At 33.6% G+C, this 21,216-nt stretch overlaps 1 protein-coding gene across 1 annotated transcript in view; it reads right to left on the reverse strand.

Moving 5' to 3' along the window:
* Window positions 1-5,201: 5,201 nt before the first annotated feature.
* The window catches only part of tmem198a (transmembrane protein 198a), a 75,075-nt gene continuing 59,060 nt past the window's right edge, over window positions 5,202-21,216 (reverse strand). The window contains exons 4-7 of the mRNA XM_036959461.1: window positions 20,423-20,616; window positions 14,235-14,380; window positions 9,194-9,495; window positions 5,202-6,260 (exon numbers count right to left, since the gene is read on the reverse strand). Coding sequence (XP_036815356.1) covers window positions 6,105-6,260; window positions 9,194-9,495; window positions 14,235-14,380; window positions 20,423-20,616 — 798 coding nt within the window. The 3' untranslated portion in view covers window positions 5,202-6,104. The remainder of the gene's footprint in view (window positions 6,261-9,193; window positions 9,496-14,234; window positions 14,381-20,422; window positions 20,617-21,216) is intronic.

Genomic DNA, 21,216 nt, shown 5'->3' on the forward strand with positions numbered 1-21,216 from the left:
CATTACATATATTACATACATACATTACATACATGACATTACATACATGACATTACATAAAGTAAATTACATACATTACATAAAGTACACTACATACATACATTACAAACATTACATAAAACAAATTACATACATTACATACATTACATACATTACGTACATGACATTACATACATTACATAAAACAAATTACATACATTACATACATTACATACATGACATTACATACATGGCATTACATACATTACATACATCACATTGCATACATTAAACTACATACATACATACATACATACATACATACATACATACATTATCTACATTACATTACATATATACATCAGATTACATACATTACATAAATTACATACAGTACAGACATTACATTACGTACATCAAATACATTACATACAGTACATTACATTACATACACGGTCTCTACCATTATAATATACATTATAATGCACATCCCCTGCAGGTATGGCCTGTCACATCTCAAATTTGCATACAAGACATGCATAAACAATGCTTGATTATATTAAAGTAATTACTGTAGAATATGTAGTTACTGTAAATTACTATATATATATATTCATGTTGTTACTGTAGAATATGTAGTTACTGTAAATTACTATATATATTCAAGCTGTTACTGTAGAATATGTAGTTACTGTAAATTACTCTCTCACATTGTATAAAATCCTCTGAGCACAGTATTCCTCCAGCTCGAAGGACCGTGAAAAAGTGCATGTTTTTAAATACTCCAGTCTGAATTGCAAAGATGATAATGAACCACATTCTTTTTTTTTGTAAGTTTTATCTCTGAATTTGTTTTTTATCTTCAAATCACAGTATTTTCAATATAGCTTTAGTGGATGTGGTTGATTTTGTGGTCTTAAACCGTATTCACGGTGTGGATATTCGGACGCGACTGAGACAACCCGGCTCGATTTGGGTCCAGAAGCAAAACCAGTGGATCCCTGATCTAATATATATAAGCCGTGCACTTCAAGAAGCCTTGATGACTGCAGAATATGTATAGTAGTTACTGTAAAGGACAATATATATTCATGTTGTTACTGTAGAATATGTATAGTAGTTACTGTAAATGACAATATATATTCATGTTGTTACTGTAGAATATGTACAGTAGTTACTGTAAATGATGATATATATTCATGTTGTTACTGTAGAATATGTACAGTAGTTACTGTAAATGACAATATATATTCATGTTGTTACTGTAGAATATGTACAGTAGTTACTGTAAATTATGATATATATTCATGATGTTACTGTAGAATATGTATAGTAGTTACTGTAAATTACTGTATATATTCATGTTGTTACTGTAGAATATGTACAGTAGTTACTGTAAATTACTATATATATTCATGATGTTACTGTAGAATATGTATAGTAGTTACTGTAAATGACAATATATATTCATGTTGTTACTGTAGAATATGTACAGTAGTTACTGTAAATTATGATATATATTCATGATGTTACTGTAGAATATGTATAGTAGTTACTGTAAATTACTGTATATATTCATGTTGTTACTGTAGAATATGTATAGTAGTTACTGTAAATGACAATATATATTAATGTTGTTACTGTAGAATATGTACAGTAGTTACTGTAAATTATGATATATATTCATGATGTTACTGTAGAATATGTATAGTAGTTACTGTAAATTACTGTATATATTCATGTTGTTACTGTAGAATATGTATAGTAGTTACTGTAAATTACTGTATATATTCATGTTGTTACTGTAGAATATGTATAGTAGTTACTGTAAATGACAATATATATTCATGTTGTTACTGTAGAATATGTACAGTAGTTACTGTAAATTATGATATATATTCATGATGTTACTGTAGAATATATACAGTAGTTACTGTAAATTACAATATATATTCATGTTGTTACTGTAGAATATGTATAGTAGTTACTGTAAATTATGATATATATTCATGATGTTACTGTAGAATATATACAGTAGTTACTGTAAATTACAATATATATTCATGTTGTTACTGTAGAATATGTATAGTAGTTACTGTAAATTACTAGATATATTCATGTTGTTACTGTAGAATATGTACAGTAGTTACTGTAAATTACTATATATATATTCATGTTGTTACTGTAGAATATGTATAGTAGTTACTGTAAATTACTATATATATATTCATGCTGTTACTGTAGAATATGTATAGTAGTTACTGTAAATTACTATATATATTCATGTTGTTACTGTAGAATATGTACAGTGTTTACTGTAAATTTCTATATATCTATTCATGTTGTTACTGTAGAATATGTACAGTGGTTACTGTAAATTACTATATATATTTATTCATGTTGTTACTGTAGAATATGTGTAGCAGTTACTGTAAATTACTATATATATATTCCTGTTGTTACTGTAGAGTATGTATAGTAGTTACTGTAAATTACTGTATATATTCATGTTGTTACTGTAGAATATGTATAGTAGTTACTGTAATTAGTTGAAATAATAGACAAATTGCAGTAATAAATAGCGTAGTCAACATCGTTGGAATCACAATATTTATCATATCCAGGTTCATACAAATACATGCTCAATAATAATTTGAATATTAACAACAATAACAAAGCTACAAGGCTCAGGTCTTTTGTTTAACGCCCCCTTTACACACATGACAGAATAATGCTTTAAAGGCCCAGTGCAGTCAAACATGTGATTTTTCTTGTGTTTTATATATAATTTACGCACTAGTGAGGTTGGAACAATACCGTGAATTATTTTTTTAATGACGATAATGCCCTTTTTGCGTAAGAGCTGTTTGAAGAGACCGCATCAAATATCTGACTGTTTTTGGATGGACTTTTGGCCTGCCTGGTGACATCATGAGTGAATAGACCAATAAGAAAGAGAGTTCCAAACCTCTCTGCCAATAACAGAGCTAGTTTTCAGTTTTCCCATCCCCACTCAGACCACTCCCAGACAATCCTAGCAAAATTCTTACTTGAGAAATTGCTCTTTGCTAAGGAGCTACTTTTGTTTAATTTTGTATCTTTTTGATTGAAAATAATCCCAGCAAGGTACTTATCAGAAATGATTTAATCAGATCTTTAACTCATGCATTACATCCCAAATGGCACACTATTCCCTATATAGGGCATTACATTTTTGACCAGAGTCCTATGGGCCCTATGAGCCCTAATTCAAAAGTAGTGCCCCTATATAGGGAATAGTGTATCATTTTGAAAATCAGCCACGGAAACCCACAGCTGACTAGTCAGTACGTAAGAGAAAAGTACAACTCATATAATCATGTCGGCCTAGCCAATAAAGAGCAGCAGCGGCGCTCTCTCTACAGCCAGACATTTTCCCCCCAGGAACTTTAGCGGTGAGCGTATTCATGGTAAACCTCTGAAAATGTCCGCGTAAAATGCCCCCTTTTTTTTTTTAGTATGCTGCGCTACAACACTCCTTGAATCGCGGCCGACGTACAGTGTGTAATTATAGTTATAGAAAAGGATAAATCAGAGCATTAAATCAATTAAACTACTAATTCTGGCAATAATTATCAAGAACACACAACATAATATATATATATATATATATATATATAAACACAACAATCAAAAACATGTACAGTATTTACAAAGACATTAAAAAGGATTTTGACTAACGGTCACAGAACAACAGGAAGAGAAAACTGTTCCAAACCCTCAAGCCCTTATTCACTATGTAACAAAAAAACAAGAAAGGAGGATAGAGAGTCAAAGTAACTCCCCAATGTCTGGTCTTTCACTCATAGTGCTGCCCCAACCCCACCCTCTACAACCGAGATTAAGTCACGTTCAGGAATCAGGAAGAAACAGGAAGAACGGCTCCATTGAACCCTGCCCCAAAACATCTATTGACGTCTGCCCATTTAATAATATGTACAACACATTAGTAATATCTGTAATAAACACAACACAGCATCCCTGTGTGTGGCTCAGCGGCTCCGAGCTTGCAATACCTAAGGTCATGGGTTTGATTCCCGCCGGGGCCACCAGTACGTAAAACCTATTCACGCTTCCAGCGCTTTGGATAAAAGCGTCTGTTACGTGGAATGTATAAAAACTCGCAAAAACAACACAGGCAAGGACGATGGATCCCTGTTCAGAAATAATCCTCAGGACACTATTATATATATATATATATATATATATATATATATATATATATATATATATATATATATATATATATATATATATATATATATATATATATATATATAATCTTCTCTTTGTTAGCTCCTGTATGTATTCAGTCACATCTTACTAACCACCAACACAAAAGATTACCATTTCACACTCGATCACAGGAAAGAACAGTGTTGAGGGAAAGATTTCAGTACAGTCATGTAGACGATGAAATGAGCCCCCCCCCTTCATGTAGACGATGAAATGAGCCCCCCCCCCTTCATGTAGACGATGAAATGAGCCCCCCCCCCTTCATGTAGACGATGAAATGAGCCCCCCCCTTCATGTAGACTTTGAAATGAGCCCCCCCCCCACCCTTCATGTAGACTTTGAAATGAGCCCCCCACCCTTCATGTAGACTTTGAATTGAGCCCCCCCCACCCTTCATGTAGGAGTTGAAATGAGCTTTTCACTTCATGTAGACGTTGAAATGAGCTCCACCCCTTTAATTTGCTGTACCTGATATGGTGCTGTACCTGACACAGAGGGAGACATTATCACACGCTCTATAATATCCCCACATGGACTCTTAACAGTCCTTGTTTTCCGTCGCAGCACAACATGTGTCTAACGGATGGGTGATGTTATTTTCTTATTGTACTGCAGTTTCAGAGGACTGTAGGGGTAAATACATTACAACGACAGAAGAGAAGAGGGGATGAGAGGAGGAGGGGGAGGGGAGGAGAAGGGGGAGAGTAGGAGAGGAAAGGAGCAGGGGGAGGGAGATAGAAAGGGGAGGGAGGAGATAGAAGGGGGAGGGGTAGGAGAAGAGAAGAGGGAGAGGAGGAGAGGAGAAGGGGGAGAGGAGGGGAGAGGGGAGGAGAAGGGGGAGAGGAGAAGGGGAGAGGAGAAGGGGGAGAGGATGAGAGGAGAAGGGGGAGAGGAGGGGAGAGGGGAGGAGAAGGGGGAGAGGAGGGAAGAGGAGAGAAGAAGGGGGAGAGGAGGGGAGAAGGGGGAGAGGAGGCGAGGGGAGAGGAGAAGGGGGAGGGGAGAAGGGGGAGAGGAGGGGAGAGGAGAAGGGGGAGGGGAGAGGAGAGAAATAGCAGGTGATTTCTACTCCATCTCCCCCACAAGGCCAGTCAAGGCAACATCGAAGCCATAACAGGTTTCTTTGAATAATACAGTAGATTTAAAGGTAACATCTCTTAGCCACGTTGAAGATGAGCACATTAAAAGAGACTTAGTGCAGGGCTAATAATGGACTGTGGGCAGTAGACACACACACGGACACAGTACAATGATAGTAGACACAACAACACATCAACACTAGCCCACACATCACACAGTAGGAGAGAGAAAAAAAACGATATTTCAACTGTTCAACTGTGACATATTTCCAGGGAAGTTGATGTCTTACTGGTAATGTTCAAATGTCCTTCCACACCTTTAAGACCGACCCTATGCAGGTATTGCCATACATGTTCAGGGGAAATTATAACGCTCCAAAAATAGATGTCATTTAAGAGCCGAGACGAAGGGAACCACAGCAGGGTTTTTTTATGTTCCACGGCCCACAGACTAAAGGACGGAATGAAAAGAGAGGACAATGGAAGACATCAAAAAGCCTTTCATTTCTATACACCCCCCCCCCCCACCTCAGAATAAGTCAGTGCAGGGTTCAAAGGTCAATCTCAGTCTGGACACTGATTTGCTTCAAGGTAAAAGAAAAGAGAAGGGGACGGGTGACATTAACCTTCTGATATCCACCTCAGATTACTTTAATCCAGAGATGGACATTCAATCTGGACACTGGAGACCTTCACTGGACAAGGAAAAGGACAAACAGTACCACTCCAAACCAGTAGGAGCACTGTCACGGGATATAAAGGTTATTGTCAATGTCAAACTCGTACAGCCGGTCCATTGGGGGCGGTCAGGGGTACTTGGGATCCACAGTCGTAGTCTCGGTCAGCCATGTGGTGCCTGGCGATGGGCCTGCTGTGGTGAGGGTAATCCCGTCTGTCCACCTGTCTGTCCCGGAAACTAGCGATGTAACTCTGAGGAGGGAAGGGAAGGGAGAAGGAGAGGGTAGAGAGAGAGAGAGAGTGAACGATTACTCCAGATGTCCAGAGACACAAGACACAAGACACAGACAGTGATGAAGACAGATGAAGATTATTTTGCTGTGACAATATAGGTCAAATTAAGATCCTACATCTGTAGTGAGACAGACATAGATGTGGGTTGTGTCCAAAAAGGTACTGTATTTTCTATATAGTGTTGACCAGGACCCAAAGTAGAGCACTACTGTTGACCAGGACCAATAGTAGAGCACTACTGTTGACCAGGTCCCAAAGTAGTGCACTACTGTTGACCAGGACCCAAAGTAGTGCACTACTGTTGACCAGGACCCAAAGTAGAGCACTACTGTTGACCAGGACCCATAGTAGGGCACTACTGTTGACCAGGACCCATAGTGGGGCACTACTGTTGACCAGGACCCATAGTAGGGCACTACTGTTGACCAGGACCCATAGTGGGGCACTACTGTTGACCAGGGCCCATAGTAGTGTACTACTGTCGACCAGGACCCAAAGTAGTGCACTACTGTTGACCAGAACCCATAGTAGGGCACTACTGTTGACCAGGACCCATAGTAGTGCACTACTGTTGACCAGGATCCATAGTAGTGCTCTACTGTGGACCAGGACTCATAGTAGGGCACTACTGTTGACCAGGATCCATAGTAGTGCTCTACTGTTGACCAGGATCCATATTAGTGCTCTACTGTTGACCAGGACCCATAGTAGTGCACTACTGTTGACCAGGACCCATAATAGTGCTCTACTGTTGACCAGGACCCATAGTAGGGCACTACTGTACACCAGGATCCATATTAGTGCTCTACTGTTGACCAGGACCCATAGTAGGGCACTACTGTTGACCAGGACCCATAGTAGTACACTACTGTTGACCAGAACCCAAAGTAGTGCACTACTGTTGACCAGGACACATAGTAGTGCACTACTGTTGACCAGGACCCATAGTAGTGCACTACTGTTGACCAGGACCCAAAGTAGAGCACTACTGTTGACCAGGACACATAGTAGGGCACTACTGTTGACCAGGTCCCATAGTAGAGCACTACTGTTGACCAGGACCCATAGAAGTGCACTACTGTTGACCAGGACCCATAGTAGGGCACTACTGTTGACCAGGACCCAAAGTAGTGCACTACTGTTGACCAGGACCCAAAGTAGAGCACTACTGTTGACCAGGACCCATAGTTGGGCACTACTGTTGACCAAGACCCATAGTAGTGCACTACTGTTGACCAGAACCCATAGTAGTGCACTACTGATGACCAGGACACATAGTAGTGCACTATATAGGGCAGGGGTTCTCAAGGAGGCACTGCACGGTATCATTGGGCTGATCTCCACAATAAAATCGTTTTTATTTTAGTTGTCCATTTGGCGGGGTGGTACTAATGGCAGATGAAACCAATTTTGGCCAAGGGATATGTGAGATATGTTAAGAGGGTGTAATAGAATACAATACAATGTACAATGACTCATTACTCATTATACATTTTATATTTATAAAAAAAAGAATAATCCACTTTGACATTATAAGGTATTTTGTGTAGATTGTTGAAATCCTTGTTGTTAATCCTACTTTGTAACACAATAAAATGTAAATAAATCCAAGGGGTCTGAGACACTGTACACAGTTCCACTGCTTTGATTGGTCTAACGTGTTGATTGGTCTAACGTTTTGATTGGTGGAACGTGTTGATTGGTCTAATGTGTTGATTGGTCTAACGTTTTGATTGGTGGAACGGGTTGATTGGTCTAATGTGTTTATTGGTCTAACGTTTTGATTGGTGGAACGTGTTGATTGGTCTAATGTGTTGATTGGTCTAATGTGTTGATTGGTCTAATGTGTTGATTGGTCTAATGTGTTGATTGGTCTAACGTGTTGATTGGTCTAACGTGTTGATTGGTCTAACGTGTTGATTGGTCTAACGGGTTGATTGGTCTAATGTGTTTATTGGTCTAATGTGTTGATTGGTCTAATGTGTTGATTGGTCTAATGTGTTGATTGGTCTAACGTGTTGATTGGTCTAACGTGTTGATTGGTCTAACGTGTTGATTGGTCTAACGTGTTGATTGGTCTAACGTGTTGATTGGTCTAACGTGTTGATTGGTCTAACGGGTTGATTGGTCTAACGTGTTGATTGGTCTAATGTGTTGATTGGTCTAACGTGTTGATTGGTCTAACGTGTTGATTGGTCTAATGTGTTGATTGGTCTAACGTGTTGATTGGTCTAACGTGTTGATTGGTCTAACGTGTTGATTGGTCTAACGTGTTGATTGGTCTAACGTGTTGATTGGTCTAATGTGTTGATTGGTCTAACGTGTTGATTGGTCTAATGTGTTGATTGGTCTAACGTGTTGATTGGTCTAACGTGTTGATTGGTCTAACGTGTTGATTGGTCTAACGTGTTGATTGGTCTAACGTGTTGATTGGTCTAACGTGTTGATTGGTCTAACGTGTTGATTGGTCTAACGTGTTGATTGGTCTAACGTGTTGTGTCTATCCAGATAATAAAAAGGCATCCAGAAAAGAAAATTAAAGAAACGAATAGTTACATTTAATTTGTGGTGTGCATAATCATAAACAAAGTCATTGTAACCTATAATTTTACTTCCCCAGTGATAACCATGACAACCGGCTGACTTGGCTCTGCTGTACCGCAGCCGTAGGCTGCCAGCAGCCTACCCACCGAAAGTTGCACCGCGTCCATTACAATGTAGAAAAACGCGTATCGGGCTGTCTTTCAATAGTTATCGGTATTACCGCAGCTTCACCTTATTCTTTCTAACCATTTCTACGGCGGATGCCAAAACTTTGGAGATAACAATAGACGGCGAGGTCAACCATAGTCCAGTGGGACACACTGACAGAGAAAGAACGAGGGTCTTACAGGGGACAGCACGTCCCCATCGAAGCGTCGAATGGGGTTTGGTTTCCTGTGGTAGGTGATAGGCTCAGGGAGGAGGGGTTTGTTGGTGGTGGTGGTGGCGGTGGCGGTGGTGGTGGCGGCGGTAGGAGGAGGGTAGGTAGGTGGAGGAGGGCGGTGGTACTGCTGATGCTGGAGCTGCTCCGGCTGCTTCTGCTTTTGTTGCTTCTGTCTCTTCTTCTTCTTCCTCACTTCTTTCTGCATCCTCTCTTCCTTCTGGTGGATCCTCATCAACTGGACCCTCCGCTGCTGTCGACTGAGAACCACTGGAGAGAGAGAGCAGGAGAGGACGAGAGAAAGATGGGGAGGAAGAGAGAGCAGGAGAGGATGAGAGAAAGAGGGGGAGGGAGAGAGCAGGAGAGGATGAGAGAAAGAGGGGGAGGGAGAGAGAGCAGGAGAGGAGAGAAAAGAGCGGGAGGGAGAGAGAGCAGGAGAGGATGAGAGAAAGAGGGGGAGGGAGAGAGAGCAGGAGAGGAGAGAAAAGAGCGGGAGGGAGAGAGCAGGAGAGGATGAGAGAAAAGAGGGGGAGGGAGAGAGAAGGAGAGGAGAGAACAGAGGGGGAGGGAGAGAGAGCAGGAGAGGGCGAGAGAAAGAGGGGGAGGGAAATAGATAGAGTGAGAGTGGAGAGGGATAGACAAAGGGAGGGAAAGAGAGAGAGAGTAGGATAGGATAAGAGACAATGAGAAAAAAAAACAGGGAAAGAGAAATAGAGAGAACGAGCCTGCTCCAAACATTGTCATCAAACATGCCCTATTTCAAACAACTACACTCAGAACGGGGATTCCACAAAGATAATCCTAAAATGTGTTAACACACTCCCCTATGCAGGCAGCAGAACAAATAATACTGTTTCCTGTTCATTACCAGCAGCAGGACTAATAATACTGTTTCCTGTTCATTACCAGCAGCAGAACAAATAATACTGTTTCCTGTTCATTACCAGCAGCAGGACTAATAACACTGTTTACTGTTCATTACCAGCAGCAGGACTAATAACACTGTTTCCTGTTCATTACCAGCAGCAGGACTAATAATACTGTTTCCTGTTCATTACCAGCAGCAGGACTAATAACACTGTTTCCTGTTCATTACCAGCAGCAGGACTAATAACACTGTTTACTGTTCATTACCAGCAGCAGGACTAATAACACTGTTTCCTGTTCATTACCAGCAGCAGGACTAATAATACTGTTTCCTGTTCATTACCAGCAGCAGGACTAATAATACTGTTTCCTGTTCATTATCAGCAGCAGCAGGACTAGTAATACTGTTTCTTGTTCATTATCAGCAGCAGGACTAATAACACTGTTTCCTGTTCATTACCAGCAGCAGGACTAATAACACTGTTTCCTGTTCATTACCAGCAGCAGGACTAATAATACCTTTTCCTGTTCATTACCTGCAGCAGGACTAATAATACTGTTTCCTGTTCATTACCAGCAGCAGGACTAATAATACTGTTTCCTGTTCATTATCAGCAGCAGCAGGACTAGTAATACTGTTTCCTGTTCATTATCAGCAGCAGGACTAATAATACTGTTTCGTGTTCATTATCAGCAGCAGGACTAATAATAGTGTTTCCTGTTCATTATCAGCAGCAGGACGAATAATACTGTTTCCTGTTCATTATCAGCAGCAGCAGGACGAATAATACTGTTTCCTGTTCATTATCAGCAGCAGCAGGACTAAGAATACTGTTTCCTGTTCATTATCAGCAGTAGCAGGACTAATAATACTGTTTCCTGTTCATTATCAGCAGTAGCAGGACTAATAATACTGTTTCCTGTTCATTATCAGCAGCAGGACTAATAATAGTGTTTCCTTCTTCATTATCAGCAGCAGGACTAATAATACTGTTTCCTGTTCATTACCAGCAGCAGGACTAATAATACTGTTTCCTGTTCATTATCAGCAGCAGGACTAATAATACTGTTTCCTGTTCATTATCAGCAGCAGGACGAATAATAATGTTTCCTGTTCATTATCAGCAGTAGCAGGACTAATAATACTGTTTCCTGTTCATTATCAGCAGTAGGACTAATAATAGTGTTTCCTGTTCATTACCAGTAGCAGGACAAATAATACTGTTTCCTGTTCATTAATCAGCAGTAGCAGGACTAATAATACTGTTTCCTGTTCATTACCAGTAGCAGGACTAATAATACTGTTTCCTGTTCATATGTACATATTCTTATTAATTCCTAGGTAGTTGTTGTGAAATTGTTAGGTTAGATTACTTGTTAGATATTACCGCACGGTCGGAACTAGAAGCACAAGCATTTCACTAAACTCACATTAACATCTGCTAACCATGTGTATGTGACCAATAAAATTTGATTTGATTTAATTTAATAATACTGTTCCCTGTTCATTACCAGCAGCAGTAGCAGGATAATTTGTGTCACACCTGGGGATCTCTCTTTTTTTGTGTGCCTAGACAGCATCTGTCAGAGAGGTAGAGGCAACATCTGTTAGCGTATCCACTTAATGGATTTCCCTGCTGCCCTTCCTCGCCCCTCTCTCTGCATCTCGTTGCTTCTCTCCCTGCCCCTTCTCCCTGCCCCCTCTCCCCCATCCTCTCCCTGCCCCCTCTCCCTGCATCATCTCCCTGCCCCTGCATCCTCTCCCTGCCCCCTCTCCCTGCATCCTCTCCCTGCCCCTGCATCCTCTCCCTTACTCCTCTCCCTGCATCCTCTCCCTGCCCCCTCTCCCTGCATCCTCTCCCTGCCCCCTCTCCCTGCCCCCTCTCCCTCATCACTGCCCCTCCATCCTCACCCTGCCCCTTCTTGTCCTCCTCATTGCCCCCTACCCTCTCTCTGCCCCCTATCCTCTCTCTACCCCCTACCCTCTCTCTACCCCCTACCCTCTCTCTACCCCCTACCCTCTCTCTGCCCCTACCCTCTCTCTACCCCCTACCCTCTCTCTACCCCCTACCCTCTCTCTGCCCCTACCCTCTGTCTACCCCCTACCCTCTCTCTGCCCCCTACCCTCTCTCTACCCCCTACCCTATCTCTGCCCCCTACCCTCTCTCTACCCCCTACCCTCTCTTGTCCTCCACCCTGCCTCCCGCCATCCTCTCCCTGCCTCCACTCACCCTCTCACCTCTCTCTCCCCCTCCGTCTTCCTATCCCCTGACACCCTTCAAGCTCAGTAATCAACATCTTTTAACCCAGGGGGACTAGGGAGCAGGGGTTGGGAGGGGGGGGGGGGGGGGGGGGGGGGGGGGGGGGGGGGCACCATGTTACCAGGCTGTTACTATGACAACCACCGGATCAGAACCACACCACCACCACCTCCAAAGCTTCTTTCCCTCCCTTTTTTTTGCTTTTGATCACAAGCCATCACATTTTCACAGCTTTATCACATTAGATGTGTGACTTTTTGTCAATGCATCATTATATGGTAAAAAACCTCAGGTTCTCTGAAACCACTGATTCTGTGGTGGTATATAGACTACCTCCTACCACACTATACGCCGGGTAGAACCTGATGAAAGGGATATTTCTTAAATGTTAATAATCATATTCATCACTTCCAGCACCACCCCAAACATCAACATACACTATGTGACCAAAAGTATGTGGACACTTGCATGACAAACATCTCATTCTCAAAAATCATGTTCATTAATATGGAGTTGGTCCAACCTTTTGCTGCTAGAACTGCCTCCACTCTTCTGGGAAGAGCAGGCCAGTTAAGTGCAGGCCAGTTAAGTTCTTCCACACTGACCTCGACAAACTATTTCTGTATGGACCTCGCTTTGAGCACGGGTGCATTGTCATGCTGAAACAGGAAAGGGCCTTCCCCAAACTGTTGCCACAAATTTGGGAGCACAGAATCGTCTAGAATGTCATGGTATGCTGTAGTGTTCAGATTTCCCTTCACTGGAACTGAGGGGTGTGAACCATAAAAAACAACACCAGGCCATTATTCCTCATCCACCAAACTTTACAGTTGGCACTATGCATACGAGCAGGTAGCGTTACCCTGGCATCCGCCAAACTCAGATTCGTCCGTCAGATTGCCAGATAGTGAAGTGTGATTCATCACTCCAGAGAACGCACTTCTACTGCTCCAGAGTCCAATGGCGACAAGCTTTACACCACTCCAGCCAATGCTTGGCATTGCGCATGGTGATCTTAGGCTTGTGTGCGGCTGCTCGGCCATGGAAACCCATTTTATGAAGCTCCTGACTAACAGTTCTTGTGCTGACGTTGTTTCCAGAGGCAGTTTGGAACTCGGTAGTGAGTTTTGCAACCGAGGACAGATGATTTTTAAGGGCCACGTGCTTCAGCACTCGGGGGTCCCGTTCTGTGATCTTGTGTGGCCTACCACTTCATGGCTGAGCCGTTTTTGCTCCTAGACGTTTCCACTTCACAATGAACAGCTCTAGCTGGACAGAAATTTGCCAAACTGACTTGTTGGAAAGGTGGCATCCTATGACGGTGTCACGTTGAAAGTCAATGAGCTCTTCAGAAAGTCCATTCTACTGCCAATGTTTGTCTGTGGAGATTGCATGGCTGTGTGCTCGATTTTTATACAACTGTCAGCAATGGGTGTGGCTGAAATAGCCGAATCCACTTATTTGAAGGGGAGTTCACATGCTTTTGTATATGGTGTATTAGTGTATGTGAAAATGGGGCATGTCTATGTTTTGAAGTAAAAAAGTTAGATAAAGATAAGTGGTTAAAATCACACGATGAAAAGCTCATCATGCTCGATCTTTTTAATTACAAAACCGAAGAAATCTACAAAATGGCACCGTTTTCACATACGTTGATGTTGGGGTGGTGCTGGAGAGGATAAATATGAAGTTCAAAATGTTTAAAGTTTCCCTTTCAGCCTTGTCTTGGGCCCTTTTCTTTAATTGTCTTGGACTAGGCTTAATCATGTCTAGGACGACATTCAAACTTGGCATGACAATGACCACAGGAGCTGGCGTGTGAGTATCCCTCTGTTAGGGTTAGGGTTTAAAGGGTTAACGGTACTTAGGGTTCAGACGTACCCTCAGTGTGTGAGTATCCCTCGGCGGTGACCTTCCATTGGATGAGGACCCCCAGCAATGCTAGAACAGGCCACACCCCCATGATGACCCAGGTGAACCAGCAGACAGGACGGGGTGGAGCCACCTTGATCCTCTCAAATATGTATCTGCAATATATAATATGATATGTAATATGTAATATCATATGTAATATATATTAATAAATATAATAATATATAATATGATATGTAACATGTAATATCATATGTAAAATATAATAATATAATAACAAATATAGTAATATATAATATGATATGTAATATATCATATGATAGGTAATATATAATATGTATCTGTAATATATAATATGTATCAGTAATATATAATATGTATCAGTAATATATAATATGTATCAGTAATATATAATATGTATCTGTAATATATAATATGATATGTAATATATAATATGTATCAGTAATATATAATATGTATCAGTAATATATAATATGATATGTAATATATAATATGATATGTAATATATAATATGATATGTAATATATAATATGATATGTAATATATAATATGATATGTAATATATAATATGTATCTGTAATATATAATATGTATCTGTAATATATAATATGATATGTAATATATAATATGATATGTAATATATAATATGATATGTAATATATAATATGATATGTAATATATATGTATCTGTAATATATAATATGATATGTAATATATAATATGATATGTAATATATAATATGATATGTAATATATAATATGTATCTGTAATATATAATATGTATCTGTAATATATAATATGATATGTAATATATAATATGATATGTAATATATAATATGATATGTAATATATAATAGGATATGTAATATATATGTATCTGTAATATATAATATGATATATATATAATATGATATGTAATATATAATATGATATGTAATATATAATATGTATCTGTAATATATAATATGTATCTGTAATATATAATATGATATGTAATATATAATATGATATGTAATATATAATATGATATGTAATATATATGTATCTGTAATATATAATATGATATGTAATATATAATATGATATGTAATATATAATATGATATGTAATATATAATATGTATCAGTAATATATAATATGTATCTGTAATATATAATATGATATGTAATATATAATATGATATGTAATATACAATATGTATCTGTAATATATAATATGATATGTAATATATAATATGATATGTAATATATAATATGATATGTAATGTATAATATGATATGTAATATATAATATGATATGTAATATATATGTATCTGTAATATATAATATGTATCTGTAATATATAATATGTATCAGTAATATATAATATGTATCAGTAATATATAATATGATATGTAATATATAATATGATATGTAATATATATGTATCTGTAATATATAATATGATATGTAATATATAATATGATATGTAATATATAATATGTGTCAGTAATATATAATATGTATCAGTAATATATAATATGTATCAGTAATATATAATATGATATGTAATATATAATATGTATCAGTAATATATAATATGTATCAGTAATATATAATATGTATCGGTAATATATAATATGATATGTAATATATAATATGTATATGTAATATATAATATGATATGTAATATATAATATGTATCAGTAATATATAATATGTATCAGTAATATATAATATGTATCGGTAATATATAATATGATATGTAATATATAATATGATATGTAATATATAATATGATATGTAATATATAATATGTATCAGTAATATATAATATGTATCAGTAATATATAATATGTATCGGTAATATATAATATGATATGTAATATATAATATGTATATGTAATATATAATATGTATCAGTAATATATAATATCATATATAATATATAATATGTATCTGTAATATATAATATGTATCAGTAATATATAATATGTATCAGTAATATATAATATGTATCGGTAATATATAATATGATATGTAATATATAATATGTATCAGTAATATATAATATCATATGTAATATATAATATGATAGGTAATATATAATATGTATCAGTAATATATAATATGATATGTAATATATAATATGATATGTAATATATAATATGTATCAGTAATATATAATATGTATCAGTAATATATAATATGTATATGTAATATATAATATGTATCAGTAATATATAATATCATATGTAATATATAATATGATATGTAATATATAATATGTATCAGTAATATATAATATGATATGTAATATATAATATGTATATGTAATATATAATATGATATGTAATATATAATATGTATATGTAATATATAATATGTATCAGTAATATATAATATCATATATAATATATAATATGATATGTAATATATAATATGTATATGTAATATATAATATGTATCAGTAATATATAATATCATATATAATATATAATATGATAGGTAATATATAATATGTATCAGTAATATATAATATCATATATAATATATAATATCATATGTAATATATAATATGTATCAGTAATATATAATATGATATGTAATATATAATATGTATCAGTAATATATAATATGATATGTAATATATAATATGTATCTGTAATATATAATATGTATCAGTAATATATAATATGTATCAGTAATATATAATATCATATATAATATATAATATGATAGGTAATATATAATATGTATCAGTAATATATAATATGATATGTAATATATAATATGATATGTAATATATAATATGTATCTGTAATATATAATATGATATGTAATATATAATATGTATCAGTAATATATAATATGATATGTAATATATAATATGTATCAGTAATATATAATATGTATCAGTAATATATAATATGTATCAGTAATATATAATATGATATGTAATATATAATATGATAGGTAATATATAATATGTATCAGTAATATATAATATGTATCAGTAATATATAATATCATATGTAATATATAATATGATATGTAATATATAATATGATATGTAATATATAATATGTATCAGTAATATATAATATCATATGTAATATATAATATGATAGGTAATATATAATATGTATCTGTAATATATAATATGTATATGTAATATATAATATGTATCAGTAATATATAATATGTATCAGTAATATATAATATCATATGTAATATATAATATGATATGTAATATATAATATGTATCAGTAATATATAATATGATATGTAATATATAATATGATATGTAATATATAATATGATATGTAATATATAATATGATATGTAATATATAATATGATATGTAATATATAATATGTATATGTAATATATAATATGATATGTAATATATAATATGATATGTAATATATAATATGTATATGTAATATATAATATGTATCTGTAATATATAATATGTATATGTAATATATAATATGTATCAGTAATATATAATATGTATCAGTAATATATAATATCATATGTAATATATAATATGATATGTAATATATAATATGTATCAGTAATATATAATATGATATGTAATATATAATATGATATGTAATATATAATATGTATCAGTAATATATATAATATGTATCAGTAATATATAATATGTATCAGTAATATATAATATGATATGTAATATATAATATGTATCAGTAATATATAATATGATATGTAATATATAATATGATATGTAATATATAATATGTATCTGTAATATATAATATGATATGTAATATATAATATGTATCTGTAATATATAATATGTATATGTAATATATAATATGATATGTAATATATAATATGATATGTAATATATAATATGATATGTAATATATAATATTATATGTAATATATAATATGTATCAGTAATATATAATATCATATGTAATATATAATATGTATCAGTAATATATAATATGTATCAGTAATATATAATATGTATCAGTAATATATAATATGTATCAGTAATATATAATATGATATGTAATATATAATATGATATGTAATATATAATATGTATCAGTAATATATAATATGATATGTAATATATAATATGTATCAGTAATATATAATATGTATCAGTAATATATAATATGATATGTAATATATAATATGATATGTAATATATAATATGTATCTGTAATATATAATATGTATCAGTAATATATAATATGTATCAGTAATATATAATATGATATGTAATATATAATATGATATGTAATATATAATATGTATCAGTAATATATAATATGTATCAGTAATATATAATATGATATGTAATATATAATATGATATGTAATATATAATATGATATGTAATATATAATATGTATATGTAATATATAATATGTATCTGTAATATATAATATGTATCAGTAATATATAATATGTATCAGTAATATATAATATGTATCAGTAATATATAATATGTATATGTAATATATAATATGATATGTAATATATAATATGTATCAGTAATATATAATATGTATATGTAATATATAATATGATATGTAATATATAATATGTATCAGTAATATATCATATCATATATAATATATAATATGATATGTAATATATAATATGTATCAGTAATATATAATATGATATGTAATATATATGTATCTGTAATATATAATATCATATGTAATATATAATATGTATCAGTAATATATAATATCATATGTAATATATAATATGATATGTAATATATAATATGATATGTAATATATAATATGTTATGTAATATATAATATGTATCAGTAATATATAATATCATATATAATATATAATATGATATGTAATATATAATATGTATCAGTAATATATAATATGTATCAGTAATATATAATATGTATCAGTAATATATAATATGTATATGTAATATATAATATGATATGTAATATATAATATGTATATGTAATATATAATATGTATATGTAATATATAATATGATATGTAATATAATATGTATCAGTAATATATAATATGTATCAGTAATATATAATATGATATGTAATATATAATATGATATGTAATATATAATATGATATGTAATATATAATATGTATCTGTAATATATAATATGATATGTAATATATAATATGATATGTAATATATAATATGTATCAGTAATATATAATATCATATATAATATATAATATGATATGTAATATATAATATGATATGTAATATATAATATGTATCTGTAATATATAATATGTATATGTAATATATAATATGTATCAGTAATATATAATATGTATCAGTAATATATAATATCATATATAATATATAATATGATATGTAATATATAATATGATATGTAATATATAATATCATATGTAATATATAATATGATATGTAATATATAATAGGATATGTAATATATAATATGTATCAGTAATATATAATATGATATGTAATATATAATATGATATGTAATATATAATATGATATGTAATATATAATAGGATATGTAATATATATGTATCTGTAATATATAATATGATATGTAATATATATGTATCTGTAATATATAATATGATATGTAATATATAATATGATATGTAATATATAATATCATATGTAATATATAATATGTATCAGTAATATATAATATGTATCAGTAATATATAATATGATATGTAATATATATGTATCTGTAATATATAATATGATATGTAATATATAATATGATATGTAATATATAATATGTATCAGTAATATATAATATGATATGTAATATATATGTATCTGTAATATATAATATGATATGTAATATATAATATCATATGTAATATATAATATGATATGTAATATATAATATGTATATGTAATATATATGTATCTGTAATATATAATATGATATGTAATATATAATATGATATGTAATATATAATATGATATGTAATATATAATGTGATATGTAATATATAATATGTATCAGTAATATATAATATGTATCTGTAATATATAATATGTATATGTAATATATAATATGTATCAGTAATATATAATATCATATATAATATATAATATGATATGTAATATATAATATGTATCAGTAATATATAATATGTATCAGTAATATCATATCATATGTAATATATAATATGATATGTTAATATACCTGACGAGGGCAAACAGTTCAATGAAATAGTCCACAGTGACGGTGATGACAGCCGAGCCGAACACAGCGGTGGAGAGGGTGGTGAAGAAGCGCTGCCATTGGAGGGTGAGGACGGCGAACAGCATGCCTGACCCCAGCAACACCCCCAGGGGCACCCACACCGTCCGCGGGTGGTGGAACTCCTCCATGACCACCTGAATGGAGAGCTTTCTGTTAAGTTGAGTTTATTCTGATAGCCAATAGTACATCAGGAAAACATTTCCTGGTTTGACAGCGCAAGCTCAGACAATGCAATCTCCCAGCTACTATCTAATCAACCTAACGTTGACATTATCCCACTGCTTTGCTGGCTAGCCTCTATTGGCTTAAAATGCCAAACCTAAAACAATATCTGACTATTCGTTTCCAGCAATATTGCACTGTCGGTCTGGTGCGCCCGTTTCAGTCTGGTGCGGCCGTTTGCTACACACTATGTGTGTAGCCAGTTGATGTCATAACCGTCTTGTGGGTTGACAGAAATACTTCCCCCAAAACCTTCTCAATTAAATGTTAACTGCAAAGTAGGCTTACCTGGCAGAAGTATATCATGAGGAAGTATATCATGAGGAAGTATATCATGAGGAAGTATATCATGAGGAAGTATATATCATGAGGAAGTATATATCATGAGGAAGTATATATCATGAGGAAGTATATATCATGAGGAAGTATATCATGAGGAAGTATATATCATGAGGAAGTATATCATGAGGAAGTATATATATCATGAGGAAGTATATATCATGAAGTATATA

Source organism: Oncorhynchus mykiss, chromosome 22, assembly GCF_013265735.2.
Source record: "Oncorhynchus mykiss isolate Arlee chromosome 22, USDA_OmykA_1.1, whole genome shotgun sequence".
In the NCBI taxonomy this organism is placed as follows: Eukaryota; Metazoa; Chordata; class Actinopteri; order Salmoniformes; family Salmonidae; genus Oncorhynchus; species Oncorhynchus mykiss.